This window comes from Pagrus pagrus, assembly GCF_965226575.1.
Source record: "Pagrus pagrus genome assembly, contig: HAP1_SCAFFOLD_108, whole genome shotgun sequence".
NCBI lineage: Eukaryota > Metazoa > Chordata > Actinopteri > Spariformes > Sparidae > Pagrus > Pagrus pagrus.
Window position 1 is genome coordinate 39,904 of NW_028175355.1, and position 22,920 is coordinate 62,823.

Here is a 22,920-nt window from a genome sequence, read left to right on the forward strand (position 1 = left end):
CCCTTTTTACGCTTACCTTCCATGTTCTCCAAAGTCTTCTCTTGAATCTTTGTTTCTCTCTTCTTTCCCCTTCCCCTCTCACTCTTCTCCAGATGCTCCTCTATTATCTTTCTCTTCTGCACTTCTTTAACTTTACTCCTCGTCATCACCACAGGCTCATCTTGAATCTTTGTTTCTCTCTTCTTTCCCTTTTCACTCTTACCCTCCATGTTCTCCAAAGTCTTCTCTTGAATCTTTGTTTCTCTCTTCTTTCCCTTTTCACTCTTACTCTCCATCTTCTCCAAGGTTTCTTCCAGAATCATTTTCTTTGTCTTTTGTCCTGCTCTACCATCACTGTGGATCTTTTCCTCTGCCCTTTGTCCTTCTTCACCATCACTGTCCATCTTCTCCAAAGTCTCTTCCCGTGTCTCTTTCTCTGTCTTTTGTCCTTCTCTTAGCTCATCTTCTGTCTTATTTCTGTCTTCACCTTCAATCTTTGACATCTCCAAATAGCCCTCATCCACTTCACCTTCTTTTTCTTGTCCTTCATTTCCCCCCCCCCTTTCTTCAGGCAGGCTCCTGTGCAATGTTGTGTCTCCCACTGAGACTTCATTCTCCAATAGCCACTCTTTGGACACAGTTTTCCCCATGGATCCTTTATGTTAAGTTAATAATGATTGGTTACTATTGAAAACTGCACCAGTATTTATCCTGTGCACTGTACTATGTATGTACCTGAGGGAATCATCTGTCCAACTGTGGATCCAGCCTGGTGTTTAATGTTGTCACCTTAAAAGTGTATGATAAATACATAAATGTATTATAAAATGCAACTTTTCTTGTCCAGGCTCCATTACTTCACTTTGTCATATTTTCCCATAATTACCAGATATTGGCATGATGTCTTCAAACAAAGATGACTGGTGGAAAACCATCTTATTCACCATACTGACTCGGTCACACACAGTTTTTCTTGAGTGAGTTGACAACATTTTTGCCGTTCCTGGTCTTACAAAAGCCTGCTGCATCTAAAAAAAAGAAAAAGAAATAAGGTGTGAAAATATATTCTAGATCATGTAGTTCGTCTAGCTCGGATGTTCAGGTGTGTTTTAGTGCAGTGCTCTTACACCAGGACAGACTTTGACTGCCACCTTGTCATTCTGTGGGAAAAGGTCAAAGCATGTTGTAAACAGTTTAGAAAGCCACTAATTATTAACAAAAAGTGAGCAGATCTACTTCACAGCCAGAAGTTATCATTTTGATTTGTTGGCCTTATAGAAACCCATTTTATCACCTACACACAATGGCAAAGATCCAACATCTATGTAAGAGTCCCTTTATTGCAAAGAATGGACCTGATGTCTAAACAAGTCTGTTTACTGTAAAATACTTTTTCTGACGAGACATCAGTAACAGCTTTTCTTGTTTGTGTTATATGTGGTATATGGTGGTATATGTTGACATTATACTGTCTTGAGAGTGACAGGACTCACTGAAACCAGGGCTGTATTCAGTTTTAGGTCTGGAGATTGGCTCATCAATGCTCGTGTGTCCTGTTAATTTAGCAATATGAATTAAAGAACAAATGAAATAGACAAGTGTGGGTTTTAAAAGCCAAGTTTCAAGTTTTTATTTTGCTAATGTGGTAAAACTTTATCTTTTTGTGATATGATTATTGCTTGTTTGATGTACTAGCTACTTCACTTACCTCATTCTGCAACACATCTTCCTCACCACTTTCCCCCATATTTCCTTTTGACTGGGCTTCCTCTTCTTTCTCAGGCAGACATGGACTCTCTCCTCTCGTACACTCCTCCTCTGATTCCTTTTCTGTTACTCTCAGTGCACGGACCCTTGAACCAACCCGCTCAACTTCAGATGAGCTCCTCAGCTGGTTTTATGAAAGACAAAAATAATTTGTTCATTTGGAAAGCTTTTAGTATTTTCCGAAGCATTTACACTGATAATGACTCACCTCTCTTTGCAGGACAGAGCTCTCAGATCTCTTTCTTTTGGCCACCTTGTGAACCCTTCCTATGATCTGTTCATCCTCTTCTTCAAAATCACCCTCTGATTCCTCCTGTGTGGTTTTAACTCATTAAAACTCTAACTCATTTAGCTCTGAAGGTCTTCAGTACTTTTAAACACTTAAACTGATGATAGATCTCACCTCTCTTTGCAGGACAAGGCTCTCAGATCTCTTTCTTTTGGTCACCTTGTGAACCCTTTGTAGGACTTGTTCCTCCTCTTCTTCAGAATCAGTCTCAGATCCCTGCTGTGTGGGTTTCCATTCATCAGCGGAGCCATCACCTTCAGATGAACTAAAGCTCTGTTTTTAGGTAACAAAAGATTCATTTTACTGATTTTGAATTGAAAGCTAGTAGAATGTGGGGAAGCACTGAATCTAATTATTACTCTCACCTCTATTTTCTGGAAAGGGCACTCAACCTCCCTTTTATCTGTTCCATCCTGTTTAAAAGAGGTCATCGTCTGTTTTTTAATGAAAAGTCAAAAGAATATTAAAAGCTTTGTAATATGTGGAAGTACTGAAAACTGTCAAAACTCACCATTTGTTGGTTCAAAGGCACAGATGCCCTTTTCTCACGCAGCTGGTAAGTCCTTTTTGGCACATGTTCCTCATCCTCTTCAGGATCTGGTACTGTTTCAGTAAGTGTGGTTTTCATATCACCTGCATCATCCTCATCAGATGAGCTCACCATCTTTTTTTAGGAAAAATAAAGTATATTAAGCTCATTTTAGAATGACGTATTTTTAATTTGTGTGTGGAAACACTGCAGCTAGTCACATGTCTCACCTGCTGGTCTGAGGGCACAAGGATCTTGTTGCTGTACAGCTGGTTAAGCCTTTTTCTCACAGGCTTCTCTTGGCCCAATGGTTCCTGCTCCTCCTCTTCAAACCCCTGATTGTCTTCATTTTGTGCAGGTTCGTTGTCCTCCCTTTCAGAAGCAATGGTCATGGTGTTGTCTTTCTTGTGTTTCTCTCTGCGTTTCCTTGTCTTTGCAGCATATGTAGAAATTGCCATCATTGACAATCCTCTACTCTGGAGTGTGACCTCTGCTGGGTCCTCCGCTGTGCAAAGAAATGGATAAAATGAATACAAGTTGATGGATACTACAAGAAAAAATAGGTTTGATTTAGATTGTTTAAAAAACCTTGATAAAATCTTTTGGCTGTGTTTGCATCATGGCACATAAAAGTCGCCACTTTCTGGTAGGTTTTATGGCCCAACTGCCGCTTGGCCTGGGGAATGAATGTAAAAAAGAAATATATACAAGTGCAAAATTCATTAAGTTTTCACCACACTTAATTGTTTTTAAGATACAAAAAACCATGAGAAGTTATCTCACATAAGTGGCAACAGAGGAGCGCAGCATGTTGAAAGTTGGGGCTGTCCCCAAGCCCATCCCCTCCCAGGCCTCCTTGAAATATTCAGACAGCTTCAGCAGGACACCTCCACTGGTTGTGTGAAAGAAGGTAGAAGCCTCTTTGCCTCCTTCAATTCTGTTTCGAAGCAGGTTGTAACGCTGCAACCAGGAATACTCGCTTGGCTTGAGGGGTACAGCTGCTTCACCAAAGTACCTTTGAGTCTTGTGCTGTCCAACCTAATAATTCAGGAAAGTTGACTTTTCACTCTGACCAACTGATATAAAAATGTGTATGTCTCTTGTGTCCTTTCAGTTTTTGTAATAATGTTTGCACTTACACGGATGATGCGGGCACCCTGCTTAGTCTTTTCTGCTGCCTTGACCTCCTTTCTGGTCATGTTGATCACAACACCCTTTCGGTGGCCTGTTGTTGCAATAATATAGCCACCCAGCAGTCCAAAAAACTCTTTCAGACATGCTCGGTCCTCTGGATGCTTCTCAAGGTCAACTGTAAAAGCAGAGGAAGGACATTGTATGCATTCACTCACAATGATGATGTTCTTACCTAAGTACCACACGTTGGCCACACAAAAGCAGCAGAGACCAGCCCATATATAAAAACCCAGTTTGTAGATGTTAATCCCTGTAATGTAAAATCTGCAGAACGGTATCTTCACCCAAAGTTTGAGTCTGGAGAAGCCCCATAACATTAAATAAACCTTATTTTTACAAATCTGAAACTTATGCTGAGCAATGATTCATACCCAGTACTGCAGTGATCTTCTTCGGAGCCTCATCTATAAACCATGCATGTTTCTGTGCCTTGACCAGTCTCTCTGAAATTTTGAATAGCATTTATTATATGCATGTTCCCTGCTTTTAACGATGTGATGTTGATGTTTGGACGTGGGGTTATAAATGTTAAACATACCAGATTTACTTCGCCTCACACTGAGCTGGTGCCCGACCACATCCCGGCCAATATCTCTGATCCGGGCCCTCAGCTCTACCAAGATGGCATTGATTTTTTTTGTTCTCAGTCTGATAGATGGTGGTGCCATGTTTGAAATATATTTCATAAAGGCCACAACATCCATCAAATAGTTTCTCTGTGTTGGGGGTTTGAAGCCTTTTTCCTGAAGGTCTGCAACAAAACTTGAAAGACAAAAATACAAATACAGTCATGTCCTCTACCCTGTGACACACTGATGCTTCTTACAGTGTAGTACTGTTAGGGATATTTTTGTTTCTTGTGCTGATTACACCATCCCCTGATATCTGTAAGGAGTGTTTTATCTCTTTTATAATCAAATAGTGTTTTACCTCTCCTATTGATTAAGTCACTTATTTTACCTCTTATTGATAAAGCTGATCAAGTGACCCTTTCCTACCTCTGATTAATACAGCTACACTTCCTACCTCGAGACAGTGTAGTGTGCCTTGAATCACATATCGTGTTTGTATGCAATAATCAAAGATACTGTGTTACTAATCATTGAGTTGTTGTGACCTGTCCAACAATGAGAGGGTATGACGCATTAGTCCCATGGTGTTAAGGATTAATACATGTGAGAAATAAACCAGGATACTCTGAAAGTCCCTTTATTATTACTAGCTATTATTATTATTACTAACAAACATGCACTGAATCACAAGTCTGCACTAAAAGTGACTTTTTACTGTAGCTCATACTGTGACATTTGATGCAATTGTTTAAAGATAGGCCTGTACACCAAGTTACACAGGTGCCTTTGTTTTCAAAGAATCAGCCTGAAGCTGTGGCCAAGGTCATGCGAAGGATGCAAGCAAGTGATGGGAGAAAGTAACAGAGACAATGGAGCCTAAGACCATAGAAAGACTCCAAACATGGTGCAGGTGAGATAGTATAGGGAGGATCTTTCAACAGGGTGATGTCTTCTGTGGATGGATGGTTCGTGGGCCAAGAGGCTGAGACCAGCCTGTGCACCAACGAAGGAAGAGCTATGTCTAAACCACGGTTTCTTCCCACCAGTTTAGCCAATCATAATAATCAATGTTGACTTGTAATTTGCATGCTGCACATCATATAGTGAATATGTGTTAACAATCTTTATCCTTTTCTGGGAGGCTGGATACAGAGTAACAGCGATCCGCTGACTGTGTTTTTCCAAACAGAAAAGGTCCATGATCATGTACTTTTAATAATCCAATTTGAAAATAAATAGTTAAGAGCACGTCGTAGTTTGTCTTCTCTCAAATAAACAAACACGTTTTCCTGACAGTACTTACCCACGGATTCTAGCGTGGTTGCTCAGGAAAAGAAGGTCAACATTTGGGATCGATGAGTCTGCCATGTACTCTAGAAAATCCCGAACATGTTTGGCTCGCTGCTTGGCGTTTTCAGACGTTTTCCTACTGGGGTTGGCACCTTCTGTGTGGCCCCTAAATTCCTCGACCAATCTCACTAAAGAGGAAAGAATATAAAGCAAATCAAATATTTTTGCATGGTCTTCTTTCTTAAATCACTGACCTCAGATGTCTTTACAATCTGCATATTAACACAACATCCCCTATATTTCAAGTTCAATACTAGTACAGTGACTACTATATGAGGGTATCTTCACCATAGCGAGGGGCTTTGCTGGGGGGAAATGGTGCACGTCTGCGATGTTTTGCTGCCTGAAAAAAGCACATGAAGCAGATTTATTTAATCAAGAGTTACTGAAACAATTGGTCACATTTCAGAAGTACACCAAAGGAATAACCCAACACTCACAGTTGCACGCATTGTTGAAGAATGTAGCTGCTTGAGCTCATGGTTCCTCTCAATCTCAATCTGGAGCAGGTTCTTCACCACGTTTAGTTCGGCAAAGAGAAGCTGGCAGTTCCTGCACCCAGGATCAGGGGCCCTCAGGACAGAACGCCTTCTAGTTCGCTTGGCCTGTTGGTCAACTGTTCCTGTGTAGCAGGAAGCCTGGCTGGTTGAGGGAAAAAGATCCAGCATAGCTGGTGCTTCTGGGTCATAAGAAGCCTGGCTGGTTGAGAGAGAAGGATCCTGCATCGCTGGTATTTCTGGGTCACAGGAAGCCTGTCTGGTTGAGGGAGAAGGATCCTGCATCGCTGGTATTTCTGGGTCACAGGAAGCCTGTCTGGTTGAGGGAGAAGGATCCTGCATTGCTGGTATTTCTGGGTCACAAGAAGCATGGCTGGTTGAAGGAGAAGGATCCTGCATCGCTGGTATTTCTGGGTCACAAGAAGCCTGGCTGGTTGAGTGAGAAGGATCCTGCATCGCTGGTATTTCTGGGTCACAGGAAGCCTGTCTGGTTGAGGGAGAAGGATCCTGCATCACTGGTATTTCTGGGTCACAGGAAGCCTGGCTGGTTGAGGGAGAAGGATCCTGCATAGTTTTTGTTTTTGGGTCACAAGAACCCTGGCTGGCAAGGGGAGAACTAGACACGGGGCCCGAAAGAGGAGGCACAGTGGTAGAAGCTGCAGCATGGGAAGCAGCCTCTATCACCCTCCTGACACCCTCTTCGATTGCTGCATCATCCACCTCGTCAAGATGTGAGACCATTGGTGGTGTGGGTTTCGAGGCACGTAGGAGGGCCAGTTCTCTCGCAATGTATCTGTCCTTCGCTTTCTGGATGTACAGTGTAACCATTGGCTTCTGCAAAAAAAGCAGAACGTACATTTAGTAAATCATTTCATTCTGTCTGAAAAAAGTTACATTATTGATATCTCATTAACTTTAGCATCATGCATGTATTTAACCAGCAATATTCTTTCTGTGGGATTTGTAGCACTAAATAAATACAGCATTTCTGAATCTATATTAACCACACAAGGATCAAATGAAGACCACAGACCCACCACACAGCAAGGAAGAACAAGAAGCACAACAAGGACCACAGTTGCTGGGTTTAAGATCTCAACCTAACTCAACAATACACATAAATCACACAGAGGGACTACCTTCAGGCTGTGGATCCTTTGCAGATGCTTGTCGAGTCGGTTAATATATTTAGACTTGCAGAAACGCACTGGGCAGTCCAGATTTGCACGAAAACTGGAGAAGCAAGAAGAGTCTTTGATTTAGTAGTAGAAAAAATGTTTGTAAGAAGTGTGAAATGAAACAGTGTACTAAGAAAATATGCACACATTTCTTTGTAACATGTGTAACACTTAACACTTAAAAATGTTAAAAAAAAACATATGACACTTGCTAATACAGATTATTCATGACCTGCCTTGCATCTATTTTTGAGAGACTTTTGCAAAATCAGTTGTAGCCTCATACATCACAGACCGATATTTACATTTGCATTACGTTATTTGTTACTGAAAAAAGCACTTTTATTACAGTGATTATTTAAAAGCAACAACTTACTATACAACACTGATTAACAATAGTGTTTTGGACCCTATTTCATTGATAGTGAAAAAGCACCATAAGAAGCTTCTTTAAGAGCATCCTGAAGAGGAAACAGGACACTTACTGTCGATGAGAAAACTTGCTCAGAAGACTCAACTCTGTTTTGTTGACCACCTTTTCTGTGCTTCTCAGGTGCTGGACTATATCAGCATACAGTTTCCCACAAATGAGACACTTGTGCTTGCACCTCTCATACTGCTTGCTTGGAGGGCTGCAGTCAGAAGATTCCTGTTGCTGTGGTCCTGCTGTCTGAGGCTCCTCATCAGGTTCCTGTACATGGACACAAAAGTACTGCTCGTCGAAGCCCAATAGTAGATATTGGTGAATGGATTACACAGATAATCTCTGACCTGTTTCCATCATACCCCATGATATTTGCCATACACAGACATTCTAGAGTTTAATATTATTAGGGCCACGGGGCAATTGCACCGAGCACTGGTCCCTACAGCTATAGCTGCAGGGACCAGTGCTCGGGGCTTATTGTTATACTGTGGATTTCTTCTTATCCTTTCCTCTTCCAGATACAATTTCGGTTCGCTTCTTGTCCTACAATTAGAAGAGTTGTAGGACAAATGATATATCAAAACGTGCGTCTTGATCGGGATAGGTGTGCTATTACCTTTCTTCACAGGATACGAATTTCGAATTTCAAATACGAATCTCATCATAATGTACACACTCCGGCAGTAGCCCCCGTGGCTCTTTCAAAATTTCCCCAGAGGAAATTTTCTAGTTACTTTAATTATCTGGGTGTAAGTTTATGCTTTCTTTACTTTATAAAATAATATTTCCCACATTCCTGGGTAAATTCGTAAATTTAGTTTCCTTTCATTCTTTTTTATCTTATGCAAACAATGAATCGATCCATAATGTCATGATTTGGTCGTTTTGATCTTCTGTTTAATAGACGTATTTAAGTTTTTTATTCTTGCATTTGGGTCCTGTTCCATTGTGTTTCCTTAATCGGACATGACACATCATCTCAACTGAACCCTGAATTTTGTAACCTATTGCACAACTAAGATGATACACTGATTTGTTTTGTTTTTTACAAATTGTATATTTTCTCTTCCTGTGACAAAAAATCAAAATAAAGTGACATTTTAAGTTACATTTTAAAAAATTTCAGACCAGTAAAATCTGCAAAAGTAATTCCTGCTGTTCTAATACCTTCATGCTGTGATCTATCAGGGAAAAATCAGCTAATAAAAACAACAATTTAAAACCCAGCCTGTTTAGAGGGAGCCTGGGTACATTTAAATGCAAGTAACAGGTTGTAAAATGTTATTTAAGCTAATTTAAGCATGTTTTAGCTAAGCTTATTTAAGTAAAACATGCTAATGAATACTAATAAAGTGCAACAAAAACAACAAGCAGTCATTCATTGCCCAGACTGCACAGATATCCAACATGTCAGTATTTTTGGATTTTACCTGATTGCTGGTTGCTGCAACACCTCCGTCCATGATTCCTCCTCAACTTGTCTCTTCCTCTCTCTCTCTCTCTCTCTCTCTCTCGCGCGCGCTCTTCCTGCCCTTCACACAGGAGGACATGGGTCTGCTCTGATTGGCTAAAAAGTTAATGACTGCTCTGACTGGCTGAAAAGTTAATGACTGCACTGATTGTCTGCTCCAGTGTGTTGGTGATGTTGTGGATTTTCTTCACTTTTCTGAACTGGCCTCGAGGTTTCTGCATCATCCTACATTGTGTTCTGCTAAATCTGCACAGATTTTGAAAGATTTCAACTCTTCTGCAGGTAAGAGTCAATTTCTGGTTTGTAGCCCACTTTCTGTTTCCTCTTTCTGTTACATTGCTGTAATGCTGCACAATTACACCACACTTTTAGTCTTTTTCTAGCTAAAATGTTGTTCAAATGTGGATTTGTGGCCCACTTTGGTCTCTTTTGTAGATAAAGTTTTATTTTAGTTTGAAATCTCAGAGCGACAATTGGCGGAGGGGGAGGTAAAACTTCTGCGAGTGAATCTGTCCATTTTCTCTGTATAGTAATAACTAAGGACCCACTTTTGCAGTAAAAGATTAAAACTTTTAAAACTAAAAATTCTGATACAATGTATCCTGCTATTAAGTAGCACACTACTGTAATATGATAGAGCTGAGGCAATTATGAACCCAATTTACTGTAAAGCTGTCTCTCCATATTTAACATGGGTCAAATAAATTAATTTGACATAATCAATAAAAAATTTATTGCATCATTTATAGAATATGCTTTGAAATATTTTAGATACTTGGTGTATTTATTACTACTCCCCCTGGGACATTGTACGATTTTTTAGATTGTTGTCGCTTAAAATGCCTGATTTGCCTGATGTGGAATTGGAGCTTTTCAAAAACGTGTTGAAAGTTGTGATATTTGTAGGCTTTATTTTCTTTACATCACAGGAGAAAGGGCATTTTAAACAATCTCACATTCCTGTAATCAACACCATATGACATGAAAATAATATTGTGTATGTATGGGGTCTGGGGGCTAAGAGGATACCTTTCACTCTCTCACTCTCTCTCTCTCTCAGCCAAACTGGTGTGCCAAGGTCTAATATGTATGTTCCCATATACAGTCCTGCCCTAACTGTAACACTTATGTTTTACAGTGAAACCCAGGCAGTGCAAACTGAATCTGCAGCCCACCAATCCAAGTACGTCATTATGCTTGTGCATCAACATTGCTGCCTCCCAGGATATTTCACAGAGCTATGGATTTTTGCCATGATGATAATATGCGCTCTTACCCCAGAACAAGCTTATTCTCTAAAAATAACATCTGACAATAATCACTATTTGGGAACTAGAGATCGAAGTGTGTCTCTCAACTGTGAGTTCACCCTTGATTCTAAGGATTTGGAAAATTTGGACATGGAGTGGAACATTGTGCCACCAAACAGGAGGGAAGATGACAAACTGATACTCTTGTATACTCAAAGTATCATTCATAATAATTTATATGCCCCTTTAAAGAACAGGATCTACTTTACATCTCCTGAGCCCCAAGACGGTGATGCTTCTCTAAGCATCACTGACCTTAAGCTCACAGATTCTGGAACATACCAATGTAAGGTGAGATACCTAGGAAGAGAACAGATTAAAGACATTCTTCTGACTGTAATGGAGAGGCCAGACAAACCGGTATGTTACATGGATGGTGAAGCTGTGTTAGGTACAAATATAAGGCTCAGATGCAAATCCTCACAAGGCACTCCACCGCTTAAATACAGATGGGCAAAGCTCAGCGTAAACCGGATGCTGGATCCAGATGCCTTTGTTGATGCTCAAAGAGGGGACTTATACTTGGATAAGATCACAGAGAGGGACTCTGGAGCCTACCGCTGTACCGTCCAGAACCTTGTGGGTATGGAAGACTGTGAGTTTATACTCAAAATCACATCTCCATCAACAGTGATTGACGGACATGGACCTATAGCAGGAACTACAGCTGGAATTACAGCAGAAGTGGGTTTGGAAGACTGTGAGCCGGTACTCAATATCACATCTCCATCAACAGTGATTGATGGACCTATAGCAGGAACTACAGCTGAAATTACAGCAGAAGTGGGTATGGAAGACTGTGAGCCTGTACTCAATATTACATCTCCATCAACAGTGATTGACGGACTTGGACCTAACACAGGAACTACAGCTGAAATTACAGCAGGAGTGGGTATTGAAGACTGTGAGCCTGTACTCAATATCACATCTCCATCAACAGTGATTGACGGACATGGACCTACAGCAGGAACTGCAGCAGGAGCTATTGTTGCTGTGATTGTGCTCATCACTGTAACGCTCACCTCAGTCATTTACTACCGCCGCAGAAAAAGGCATGGAACGTTAAGGAGGAATCCATGGGCTCAGAGAAACTCATGCATCTATTGGCCCATAATAATAGAACAGGTAAGGAAGGTTCAGCTAAAGAAATCTGCATATGTAAGAGTGTTTTGGTCTTTTGTGCCAACAGAATATTCTTTCATACTGCGCTCATCATTGCAGCTCAGGTGTGAGGAAGAAGACAACCCATATGAGGCAACGGAGGCTACCGACCCTGTGAGTAGCTGACATATTCATGTCTCTGTTTTATGATTAACTGCATGCTGTTTAGGATGCTGTATATCACTGTAACCTCTGGAGTCATCTAGTCACTAAGGAGCAAAACCAGTAGTTAGTATACATTTCATAGTGTGGCAGCTGGAAACCTTTGAATGTAATTCTATTGAATAACAGGGCCATCTCAGCATTTAAAGTATGAGTAAAACCCCAACATCTATCTATCTATCTATCTATCTATCTATCTATCTATCTATCTATCTATCTATCTATCCCTTGAATACAAAAATCTCATGATTTGTCTCCAGGTGCTGTCCTCCTCTGCAGAGGACAATGAGAAGAATGCATCTATTGAGGAGGGTCTGACAGCCTGTATTGAAGCCAAGGCAAAGAGTATTAAGCTTGGTTTAGCGATGTGTGCAGACAGTATAGTTATTTTTTAGAGGATTTCTGTCCATGACCTCTAAATCACAAAATCTCCTCTGTAGGATTTGTGCTCCTCACAGATAGAAAAATCAGAGGACAATGGATCCATGGGAAACAGAGATCAGGCTGAGACTGAAGGACCGGTGAGTGGAAGTAAACTGGTTTAATTTTGTGTGCATGAAATCAAGTCATACATGAAGCAATATCTGTCTGTTCTCCATCTTAAGGAGCCATGTTCCTTGCACACAGAAGATGAGATTGATGTTGAAGGACAGGTGAGTGGAAGTAAACTGGTTTAATTTTGTGTGCATGAAATCAAGTCATACATGAACCAATATCTGCTTGTCCCCCATCTTAAGGAGCCATGTTCCTTGCACACAGAAAATGAGAAAAATGCATCCCACGAGGAGGTCACGACAGCATTGTAAAGCAAAGGTGAGCAGTATGAAGACGGTTTTAGTGCTGTTTACTACATTACAGATATGTTGGAAAACCACATCTTTTTGCATCCTTTCAGGAGCCATGTTCTTCAGAGGAAGAAACGTCCAAGGATGAAGAATCCCTTAAAGTTCTGTTAACATAAATATTAGACTGGTTTATATGTGAACATTTCCCTCAAAACAGTTCAGATTAGGTCACAAAGGAGAACATGATGTCCAGGAGCCACATCCATTAGGGCACATTGAAGTTCCTAAATGTTGTTTTTGATAATTTCATGTATGCTCAGTGTTTATCTCAACATCTTTACTCAAAGTTATGTGAAATGTGTGGACCTGGCCCTAACTGATTAAAGAGGAGGAAGGGACATCCAAGTGCCACGTTGTTGAGAACAGAATAAACGTTCTTGAATATGTAAAGGTTTTTTAGGAAGAATTCATGTTTGTTGTCTTTGAAAAGGTTTCAAAGGTAAAAGTTGGGTGTTTTAGCCTTTAGATACTGAGAAAGTGGTCTTCAATAATCTGATGAATGCTGAAGTCATGACTGTATCACCATACACCCATTTGGGCCAAACAGGTCTCAGTCATTCTCTAGCCAACTATGCATTTTTAATAACTAGAGGGTCTCAAAGGTACAAGTTGGGTGTTTTAGCCTTTAGATACTGGGAAAGTGGTCTTCAATAATCTCATGAATGCTGGAGTCATACCTAAGTTACTTCCTGTTGTGTGAAACAAAGGTGACATGACTGTATCTCCATACACCCATATTTGGCCAAACAGGTCTCAGTCATTCTGTAGCCAACCTTGCATTTTTGATAAAGGGTCTCAAAGGTACAAGTTGGGTGTTTTAGCCTTTAGATACCGAGAAAGTGGTCTTCAATAATATCATGAATGCTGTCGTCATACATAAGTTTTCCTGTTGTATGAGACAAAGCGGTCATGACTGTATCTACATACAACCATATTTGGCCAAACAGGTCTCAGTCATTCTGTAGCCAACTTTGCACTTTTAATAAAGTGTCTCAAAAGTACAAGTTGGGCGTTTTAGCCTTTAGATACTGGGAAAGTGGTCTTCAATAATCTCATGAATGCTGGAGTCATACTTAAGTTTTCCTGTTGTATGAGACAAAGGGGTCATGACTGTATCTACATACTACCATATTTGGCCAAACAGGTCTCAGTCATTCTGTAGCCAAATTTGCATTTTTAATAAAGGGTCTCAAAGGTACAAGTTGGGTGTTTTAGCCTTTAGATACCGAGAAATTGGTCTTCAAAAATATCATGAATGCCAGAGTCATACTTAAGTTGCCGGTTGTATGAAACAAAGGTGTCATGACTGTATCTCCATACACCCATATTGGCCAAACAGGTCTCAGTCATTCTGTAGCCAACTTTGCACCTGTAATAATTGGTCTCAAAGGTACAAGCTGGGTGTTTTAGCCTTCAGATACTGGGAAAGTGGTCTTCAATAATCTCATGAATGCTGGAGTCATACCTAAGTTACTTCCTGTTGTGTGAAACAAAGGTGACATGACTGTATCTCCATACACCCATATTTGGCCAAACAGGTCTCAGTCATTCTGTAGCCAACCTTGCATTTTTGATAAAGGGTCTCAAAGGTACAAGTTGGGTGTTTTAGCCTTTAGATACCGAGAAAGTGGTCTTCAATAATATCATGAATGCTGTCGTCATACATAAGTTTTCCTGTTGTATGAGACAAAGCGGTCATGACTGTATCTACATACAACCATATTTGGCCAAACAGGTCTCAGTCATTCTGTAGCCAACTTTGCACTTTTAATAAAGTGTCTCAAAAGTACAAGTTGGGCGTTTTAGCCTTTAGATACTGGGAAAGTGGTCTTCAATAATCTCATGAATGCTGGCGTCATACTTAAGTTTTCCTGTTGTATGAGACAAAGGGGTCATGACTGTATCTACATACAACCATATTTGGCCAAACAGGTCTCAGTCATTCTGTAGCCAAATTTGCATTTTTAATAAAGGGTCTCAAAGGTACAAGTTGGGTGTTTTAGCCTTTAGATACCGAGAAATTGGTCTTCAAAAATATCATGAATGCCAGAGTCATACTTAAGTTGCCGGTTGTATGAAACAAAGGTGTCATGACTGTATCTCCATACACCCATATTGGCCAAACAGGTCTCAGTCATTCTGTAGCCAACTTTGCACCTGTAATAATTGGTCTCAAAGGTACAAGCTGGGTGTTTTAGCCTTCAGATACTGGGAAAGTGGTCTTCAATAATCTCATGAATGCTGGAGTCATACCTAAGTTACTTCCTGTTGTGTGAAACAAAGGTGACATGACTGTATCTCCATACACCCATATTTGGCCAAACAGGTCTCAGTCATTCTGTAGCCAACCTTGCATTTTTGATAAAGGGTCTCAAAGGTACAAGTTGGGTGTTTTAGCCTTTAGATACCGAGAAAGTGGTCTTCAATAATATCATGAATGCTGTCGTCATACATAAGTTTTCCTGTTGTATGAGACAAAGCGGTCATGACTGTATCTACATACAACCATATTTGGCCAAACAGGTCTCAGTCATTCTGTAGCCAACTTTGCACTTTTAATAAAGTGTCTCAAAAGTACAAGTTGGGCGTTTTAGCCTTTAGATACTGGGAAAGTGGTCTTCAATAATCTCATGAATGCTGGAGTCATACTTAAGTTTTCCTGTTGTATGAGACAAAGGGGTCATGACTGTATCTACATACAACCATATTTGGCCAAACAGGTCTCAGTCATTCTGTAGCCAAATTTGCATTTTTAATAAAGGGTCTCAAAGGTACAAGTTGGGTGTTTTAGCCTTTAGATACCGAGAAATTGGTCTTCAATAATCTGATGAAAGCTGAAGTCATGACTGTATCACCATACACCCATATTGGGCCAAACAGGCCTCAGTCATTCTCTAGCCAACTATGCATTTTTAATAACTAGAGGGTCTCAAAGGTACAAGTTGGGTGTTTTAGCCTTTAGATACTGGGAAAGTGGTCTTCAATAATCTCATGAATGCTGGAGTCATACCTAAGTTACTTCCTGTTGTGTGAAACAAAGGTGACATGACTGTATCTCCATACACCCATATTTGGCCAAATAGGTCTCAGTCATTCTGTAGCCAACCTTGCATTTTTGATAAAGGGTCTCAAAGGTACAAGTTGGGTGTTTTAGCCTTTAGATACCGAGAAAGTGGTCTTCAATAAGATCATGAATGCTGTCGTCATACTTAAGTTTTCCTGTTGTATGAGACAAAGGGGTCATGACTGTATCTCCATACACCCATATTGGCCAAACAGATCTCAGTCATTCTGTAGCCAACTTTGCACTTTTAATAAAGGGTCTCAAAGGTACAAGTTGGGTGTTTTAGCCTTTAGATACCGAGAAATTGGTCTTCAAAAATATCATGAATGCCAGAGTCATACTTAAGTTGCCGGTTGTATGAAACAAAGGTGTCATGACTGTATCTCCATACACCCATATTGGCCAAACAGGTCTCAGTCATTCTGTAGCCAACTTTGCACCTGTAATAATGGGTCTCAAAGGTACAAGCTGGGTGTTTTAGCCTTCAGATACTGGGAAAGTGGTCTTCATTAATCTCATGAACACTGGAGTCATACCTAAGTTGCTCCCTGTTGTGTGAAAAAAAGGTTCCATGACTGTATCTCCATACACCCATATTTGGCCAACAGGTCTCAGTCATCTGTAGCCAACCTTGCATTTTTGATAAAGGGTCTCAAAGGTACAAGTTGGGTGTTTTAGCCTTTAGATACCGAGAAAGTGGTCTTCAATAATATCATGAATGCTGTCGTCATACATAAGTTTTCCTGTTGTATGAGACAAAGGGGTCATGACTGTATCTGCATACACCCATATTTGGCCAAACAGGTCTCAGTCATTCTGTAGCCAACTTTGTACTTTTAATAAAGGGTCTCAAAGGTACAAGTTGTGTGTTTTAGCCTTCAGATACTGGGAAAGTGGTCTTCATTAATCTCATGAAGGCTGGAGTCATACTTACGTTACTTCCTGTTGTGTGAAACAAAGGTGTCATGACTGTATCTCCATACACCCATATTGGCCAAACAGGTCTCAGTCATTCTGTAGCCAACTTTGCACTTTTAATAAAGGGTCTCAAAGGTACAAGTTGGGTGTTTTAGCCTTCAGATACTGGGAAAGTGGTCTTCATTAATCTCATGAACACTGGAGTCACACCTAAGTTACTTCCTGTTGTGTGAAACAAAGGTGACATGACTGTATCTCCATACACCCATATTTGGCCAAACAGGTCTCAGTCATTCTGTAGCCAACCTTGCATTTTTGATAAAGGGTCTCAAAGGTACAAGTTGGGTGTATTAGCCTTTAGATACTGAGAAAGTGGTCTTCAATAATCTCATGAACGCTGGAGTCATACTAAAGTTTTCCTGTTGTATGAGACAAAGGGGTCATGACTGTATCTCCATACACCCATATTTGGCCAAACAGGGCTCAGTCATTCTGTAGCCAACCTTGCATTTTTGATAAAGAGTCTCAAAGGTACAAGTTGGGTCTTTTAGTCTTTAGATACTGGGAAAGTGGTCTTTAGCAATCTCATGAAGGCTGGAGTCACACCTAAGTTACTTCCTGTTGTGTGAAACAAAGGTGACATGACTGTATCTCCATACACCTATATTTGGCCAAACAGGTCTCAGTCATTCTGTAGCCAACCTTGCATTTTTTAAAAAGGGTCTCAAAGGTACAAGTTGGGTGTTTTAGCCTTTAGATACTGGGAAAGTGGTCTTCAATAATCTCATGAATGCTGGAGTCGTACTAAAGTTTTCCTGTTGTATGAGACAAAGGGGTCATGACTGTATCTCCATACACCCATATTTGGCCAAACAGGTCTCAGCCATTCTGCAGCCAACTTTGCATCTATAATAAAGGGTCTCAAAGGTACAAGTTGGGTGTTTTAGCCTTTAGATACCGAGAAAGTGGTCTTCAATAATATCATGAATGCCAGAGTCATACTTACGTTACTTCCTGTTGTGTGAAACAAAGGGGTCATGACTGTATCTCCATACACCCATATTGGCCAAACAGATCTCAGTCATTCTGTAGCCAACTTTGCACTTTTAATAAAGGGTCTCAAAGGTACAAGTTGGGTTTTTTAGCCTTCAGATACTGGGAAAGTGGTCTTCATGAATCTCAGGAACACTGGAGTCACACCTAAGTTACTTCCTGTTGTGGGAAACAAAGGTGACATGACTGTATCTCCATACACCCATATTTGGCCAAACAGGTCTCAGTCATTCTGTAGCCAACCTTGCATTTTTGATAAAGGGTCTCAAAGGTACAAGTTGGGTGTTTTAGCCTTTAGATACTGAGAAAGTGGTCTTCAATAATCTCATGAATGCTGAAGTCAAACTAAAGTTTTCCTGTTGTATGAGACAAAGGGGTCATGACTGTATCTCCATACACCCATATTTGGCCAAACAGGGCTCAGTCATTCTGTAGCCAACCTTGCATTTTTGATAAAGAGTCTCAAAGGTACAAGTTGGGTCTTTTAGTCTTTAGATACTGGGAAAGTGGTCTTTAGCAATCTCATGAAGGCTGGAGTCATACTTACGTTACTTCCTGTTGTGTGAAACAAAGGTGTCATGACTGTATCTCCATACACCCATATTTGGCCAAACAGGTCTCAGTCATTCTGTAGCCAACTTTGCACTTTTAATAAAGGGTCTCAAAGGTACAAGTTGGGTGTTTTAGCCTTTAGATACTGGGAAAATGGTCTTCAATAATCTCATGAATGCTGGAGTCATACTAAAATTTTCCTGTTGTATGAGACAAAGGTGTCATGACTGTATCTCCATACACCCATATTTGGCCAAACAGGTCTCAGTCATTCTGTAGCCAACTTTGCATTTTTAATAAAGGGTAACAAAGGTACAAGTTGGGTGTTTTAGCCTTCAGATACTGGGAAAGTGGTCTTCATTAATCTCACGAACACTGGAGTCACACCTAAGTTACTTCCTGTTGTGTGAAACAAAGGTGACATGACTGTATCCCCATACACCTATATTTGGCCAAACAGGTCTCAGTCATTCTGTAGCCAACCTTGCATTTTTGATAAAGGGTCTCAAAGGTACAAGTTGGGTGTTTTAGCCTTTAGATACTGGGAAAGTGGTCTTCAATAATCTCATGAATGCTGGAGTCGTACTAAAGTTTTCCTGTTGTATGAGACAAAGGGGTCATGACTGTATCTGCATACACCCATATTTGGCCAAACAGGTCTCAGTCATTCTGTAGCCAACCTTGCATTTTTGATAAAGAGTCTCAAAGGTACAAGTTGGGTCTTATAGTCTTTAGATATTGGGAAAGTGGTCTTTAGCAATCTCATGAAGGCTGGAGTCATACTTACGTTACTTCCTGTTGTGTGAGACAAAGGGGTCATGACTGAATCTCCATACACCCATATTTGGCCAAAAAGGTCTCAGTCATTCTGTAGCCAACTTTGCATTTTGAATAAAGTGTCTCAAAGGTACAAGTTGGGTGTTTTAGCCTTTAGATACCGGGAAAGTGGTCTTCATTAATCTCATGAATGCCAGAGTCATACTTAATTTACTTCCTATTGTGTGAAACAAAGGTGACATGACTGTATCTCCATACACCCATATTTGGCCAAACAGGTCTCAGTCATTCTGTAGCCAACTTTGCACTTTTAATAAAGGGTCTCAAAGGTACAAGTTGGTTGTTTTAGCCTTTAGATACTGGGAAAGTGGTCTTCAATAATCTCATGAATGCTGGAGTCGTACTAACGTTTTCCTGTTGTATGAGACAAAGGGGTCATGACTGTATCTGCATACACCCATATTTGGCCAAACAGGTCTCAGCCATTCTGCAGCCAACCTTGCATTTTTAATAAAGGGTCTCAAAGGTACAAGTTGGGTGTTTTAGCCTTTAGATACCGAGAAAGTGGTCTTCAATAATATCATGAATGCCAGAGTCATACTTACGTTACTTCCTGTTGTGTGAAACAAAGGGGTCATGACTGTATCTCCATACACCCATATTGGCCAAACAGATCTCAGTCATTCTGTAGCCAACTTCGCACTTTTAATAAAGGGTCTCAAAGGTACAGGTTGGGTGTTTTAGCCTTCAGATACTGGGAAAGTGGTCTTCATTAATCTCATGAACACTGGAGTCACACCTAAGTTACTTCCTGTTGTGTGAAACAAAGGTGACATGACTGTATCTCCATACACCCATATTTGGCCAAACAGGTCTCAGTCATTCTGTAGCCAACCTTGCATTTTTGATAAAGGGTCTCAAAGGTACAAGTTGGGTGTTTTAGCCTTTAGATACTGAGAAAGTGGTCTTCAATAATCTCATGAATGCTGGAGTAATACTAAAGTTTTCCTGTTGTATGAGACAAAGGGGTCATGACTGTATCTCCATACACCCATATTTGGCCAAACAGGGCTCAGTCATTCTGTAGCCAACCTTGCATTTTTGATAAAGAGTCTCAAAGGTACAAGTTGGGTCTTTTAGTCTTTAGATACTGGGAAAGTGGTCTTTAGCAATCTCATGAAGGCTGGAGTCATACTTACGTTACTTCCTGTTGTGTGAAACAAAGGTGTCATGACTGTATCCCCATACACCCATATTTGGCCAAACAGGTCTCAGTCATTCTGTAGCCAACTTTGCATTTTTAATAAAGTGTCTCAAAGGTACAAGTTGGGTGTTTTAGCCTTTAGATACCGGGAAAGTGGTCTTCATTAATCTCATGAATGCCAGAGTCATACTTAATTTACTTCCTATTGTGTGAAACAAAGGTGAGATGACTGTATCTCCATACACCCATATTTGGCCAAACAGGTCTCAGTCATTCTGTAGCCAACTTTGCACTTTTAACAAAGGGTCTCAAAGGTACAAGTTGGGTGTTTTAGCCTTTAGATACTGGGAACGTGGTCTTCAATAATCTCATGAATGCTGGAGTCGTACTAAAGTTTTCCTGTTGTATGAAACAAAGGTGTCATGACTGAATCTCCATACACCCATATTTGGCCAAACAGGTCTCAGTCATTCTGTAGCCAACTTTGCACTTTTAATAAAGGGTCTCAAAGGTACAAGTTGGGTGTTTTAGCCTTTAGATACTGGGAAAATGGTCTTCAATAATCTCATGAATGCTGGAGTCATACTAAAATTTTCCTGTTGTATGAGACAAAGGTGTCATGACTGTATCTCCATACACCCATATTTGGCCAAACAGGTCTCAGTCATTCTGTAGCCAACTTTGCATTTTTAATAAAGGGTAACAAAGGTACAAGTTGGGTGTTTTAGCCTTCAGATACTGGGAAAGTGGTCTTCATTAATCTCACGAACACTGGAGTCACACCTAAGTTACTTCCTGTTGTGTGAAACAAAGGTGACATGACTGTATCCCCATACACCTATATTTGGCCAAACAGGTCTCAGTCATTCTGTAGCCAACCTTGCATTTTTGATAAAGGGTCTCAAAGGTACAAGTTGGGTGTTTTAGCCTTTAGATACTGGGAAAGTGGTCTTCAATAATCTCATGAATGCTGGAGTCGTACTAAAGTTTTCCTGTTGTATGAGACAAAGGGGTCATGACTGTATCTGCATACACCCATATTTGGCCAAACAGGTCTCAGCCATTCCGCAGCCAACTTTGCATCTATAATAAAGGGTCTCAAAGGTGCAAGTTGGGTGTTTTAGCCTTTAGAGACCGAGAAAGTGGTCTTCATTAATCTCATGAACACTGGAGTCACACCTAAGTTACTTCCTGTTGTGTGAAACAAAGGTGACATGACTGTATCTCCATACACCCATATTTGGCCAAACAGGTCTCAGTCATTCTGTAGCCAACCTTGCATTTTTGATAAAGGGTCTCAAAGGTACAAGTTGGGTGTTTTAGCCTTTAGATACTGAGAAAGTGGTCTTCAATAATCTCATGAATGCTGGAGTCATACTAAAGTTTTCCTGTTGTATGAGACAAAGGGGTCATGACTGTATCTCCATACACCCATATTTGGCCAAACAGGGCTCAGTCATTCCGTAGCCAACCTTGCATTTTTGATAAAGAGTCTCAAAGGTACAAGTTGGGCCTTTTAGTCTTTAGATGCTGGGAAAGTGGTCTTTAGCAATCTCATGAAGGCTGGAGTCATACTTACGTCACTTCCTGTTGTGTGAAACAAAGGTGTCATGACTGTATCTCCATACACCCATATTTGGCCAAACAGGTCTCAGTCATTCTGTAGCCAACTTTGCACTTTTAATAAAGGGTCTCAAAGGTACAAGTTGGGTGTTTTAGCCTTTAGACACTGGGAAAATGGTCTTCAATAATCTCATGAATGCTGGAGTCATACTAAAGTTTTCCTGTTGTATGAGACAAAGGTGTCATGACTGTATCTCCATACACCCATATTTGGCCAAACAGGTCTCAGTCATTCTGTAGCCAACTTTGCATTTTTAATAGTGTCTCAAAAGGTACAAGTTGGGTGTTTTAGCCTTTAGATACCGGGAAAGCGGTCTTCATTAATCTCATGAATGCCAGAGTCATACTTAATTTACTTCCTATTGTGTGAAACAAAGGTGAGATGACTGTATCTCCATACACCCATATTTGGCCAAACAGGTCTCAGTCATTCTGTAGCCAACTTTGCACTTTTAATAAAGGGTCTCAAAGGTACAAGTTGGGTGTTTTAGCCTTTAGATACTGGGAAAGTGGTCTTCAATAATCTCATGAATGCTGGAGTCGTACTAAAGTTTTCCTGTTGTATGAGACAAAGGGGTCATGACTGTATCTGCATACACCCATATTTGGCCAAACAGGTCTCAGTCATTCTGCAGCCAACTTTGCATTTTTAATAAAGGGTCTCAAAGGTACAAGTTGGGTCTTTTAGCCTTCAGATACTGGGAAAGTGGTCTTCATTAATCTCATGAACACTGGAGTCACACCTAAGTTACTTCCTGTTGTGTGAAACAAAGGTGACATGACTGTATCTCCATACACCCATATTTGGCCAAACAGGTCTCAGTCATTCTGTAGCCAACCTTGCATTTTTGATAAAGGGTCTCAAAGGTACAAGTTGGGTGTTTTAGCCTTTAGATACTGAGAAAGTGGTCTTCAATAATCTCATGAATGCTGGAGTCATACTAAAGTTTTCCTGTTGTATGAGACAAAGGGGTCATGACTGTATCTCCATACACCCA

At 40.5% G+C, this 22,920-nt stretch overlaps 1 protein-coding gene and 1 long non-coding RNA gene across 3 annotated transcripts; one reads left to right on the top strand and one right to left on the bottom strand.

Moving 5' to 3' along the window:
- Positions 1-3,786: 3,786 nt before the first annotated feature.
- On the bottom strand, positions 3,787-4,388 carry LOC311253987. Its single transcript, XR_014622129.1, has 3 exons — positions 4,297-4,388; positions 4,130-4,201; positions 3,787-3,873 (listed from the first exon to the last, which is right to left on the bottom strand). It is a non-coding gene; the product is annotated as an uncharacterized lncRNA (long non-coding RNA).
- A 6,538-nt stretch (positions 4,389-10,926) lies between these two features.
- On the top strand, positions 10,927-13,073 carry LOC311253988 (uncharacterized protein). 2 transcript variants are annotated; one of them, XM_084384415.1, is made up of 5 exons: positions 10,927-11,688; positions 11,785-11,838; positions 12,327-12,407; positions 12,624-12,699; positions 12,782-13,073. In XM_084384415.1, the coding sequence occupies exons 1-4, from the start codon at positions 10,933-10,935 to the stop codon at positions 12,690-12,692; spliced, it is 960 nt and encodes a 319-aa protein (XP_084240541.1). In that variant the 5' UTR covers positions 10,927-10,932; the 3' UTR covers positions 12,693-12,699; positions 12,782-13,073. The 2 variants fall into 2 exon arrangements, with proteins under 2 accessions (XP_084240541.1, XP_084240540.1); XM_084384414.1 differs by having other exon boundaries at positions 10,927-11,838.
- Positions 13,074-22,920: the final 9,847 nt, after the last annotated feature.

Bases quoted from the DNA above. Each gene is read 5' to 3' on its own strand.
- LOC311253988 (XM_084384414.1), top strand. From the start codon at position 10,933: ATGGATGGTGAAGCTGTGTTAGGTACAAATATAAGGCTCAGATGCAAA. The intron at 11,839-12,326 runs GTGAGTAGCTGA...TCTCCTCTGTAG, and splicing joins CAACGGAGGCTACCGACCCT to GATTTGTGCTCCTCACAGAT. The intron at 12,408-12,623 runs GTGAGTGGAAGT...CCCCATCTTAAG, and splicing joins AGGCTGAGACTGAAGGACCG to GAGCCATGTTCCTTGCACAC.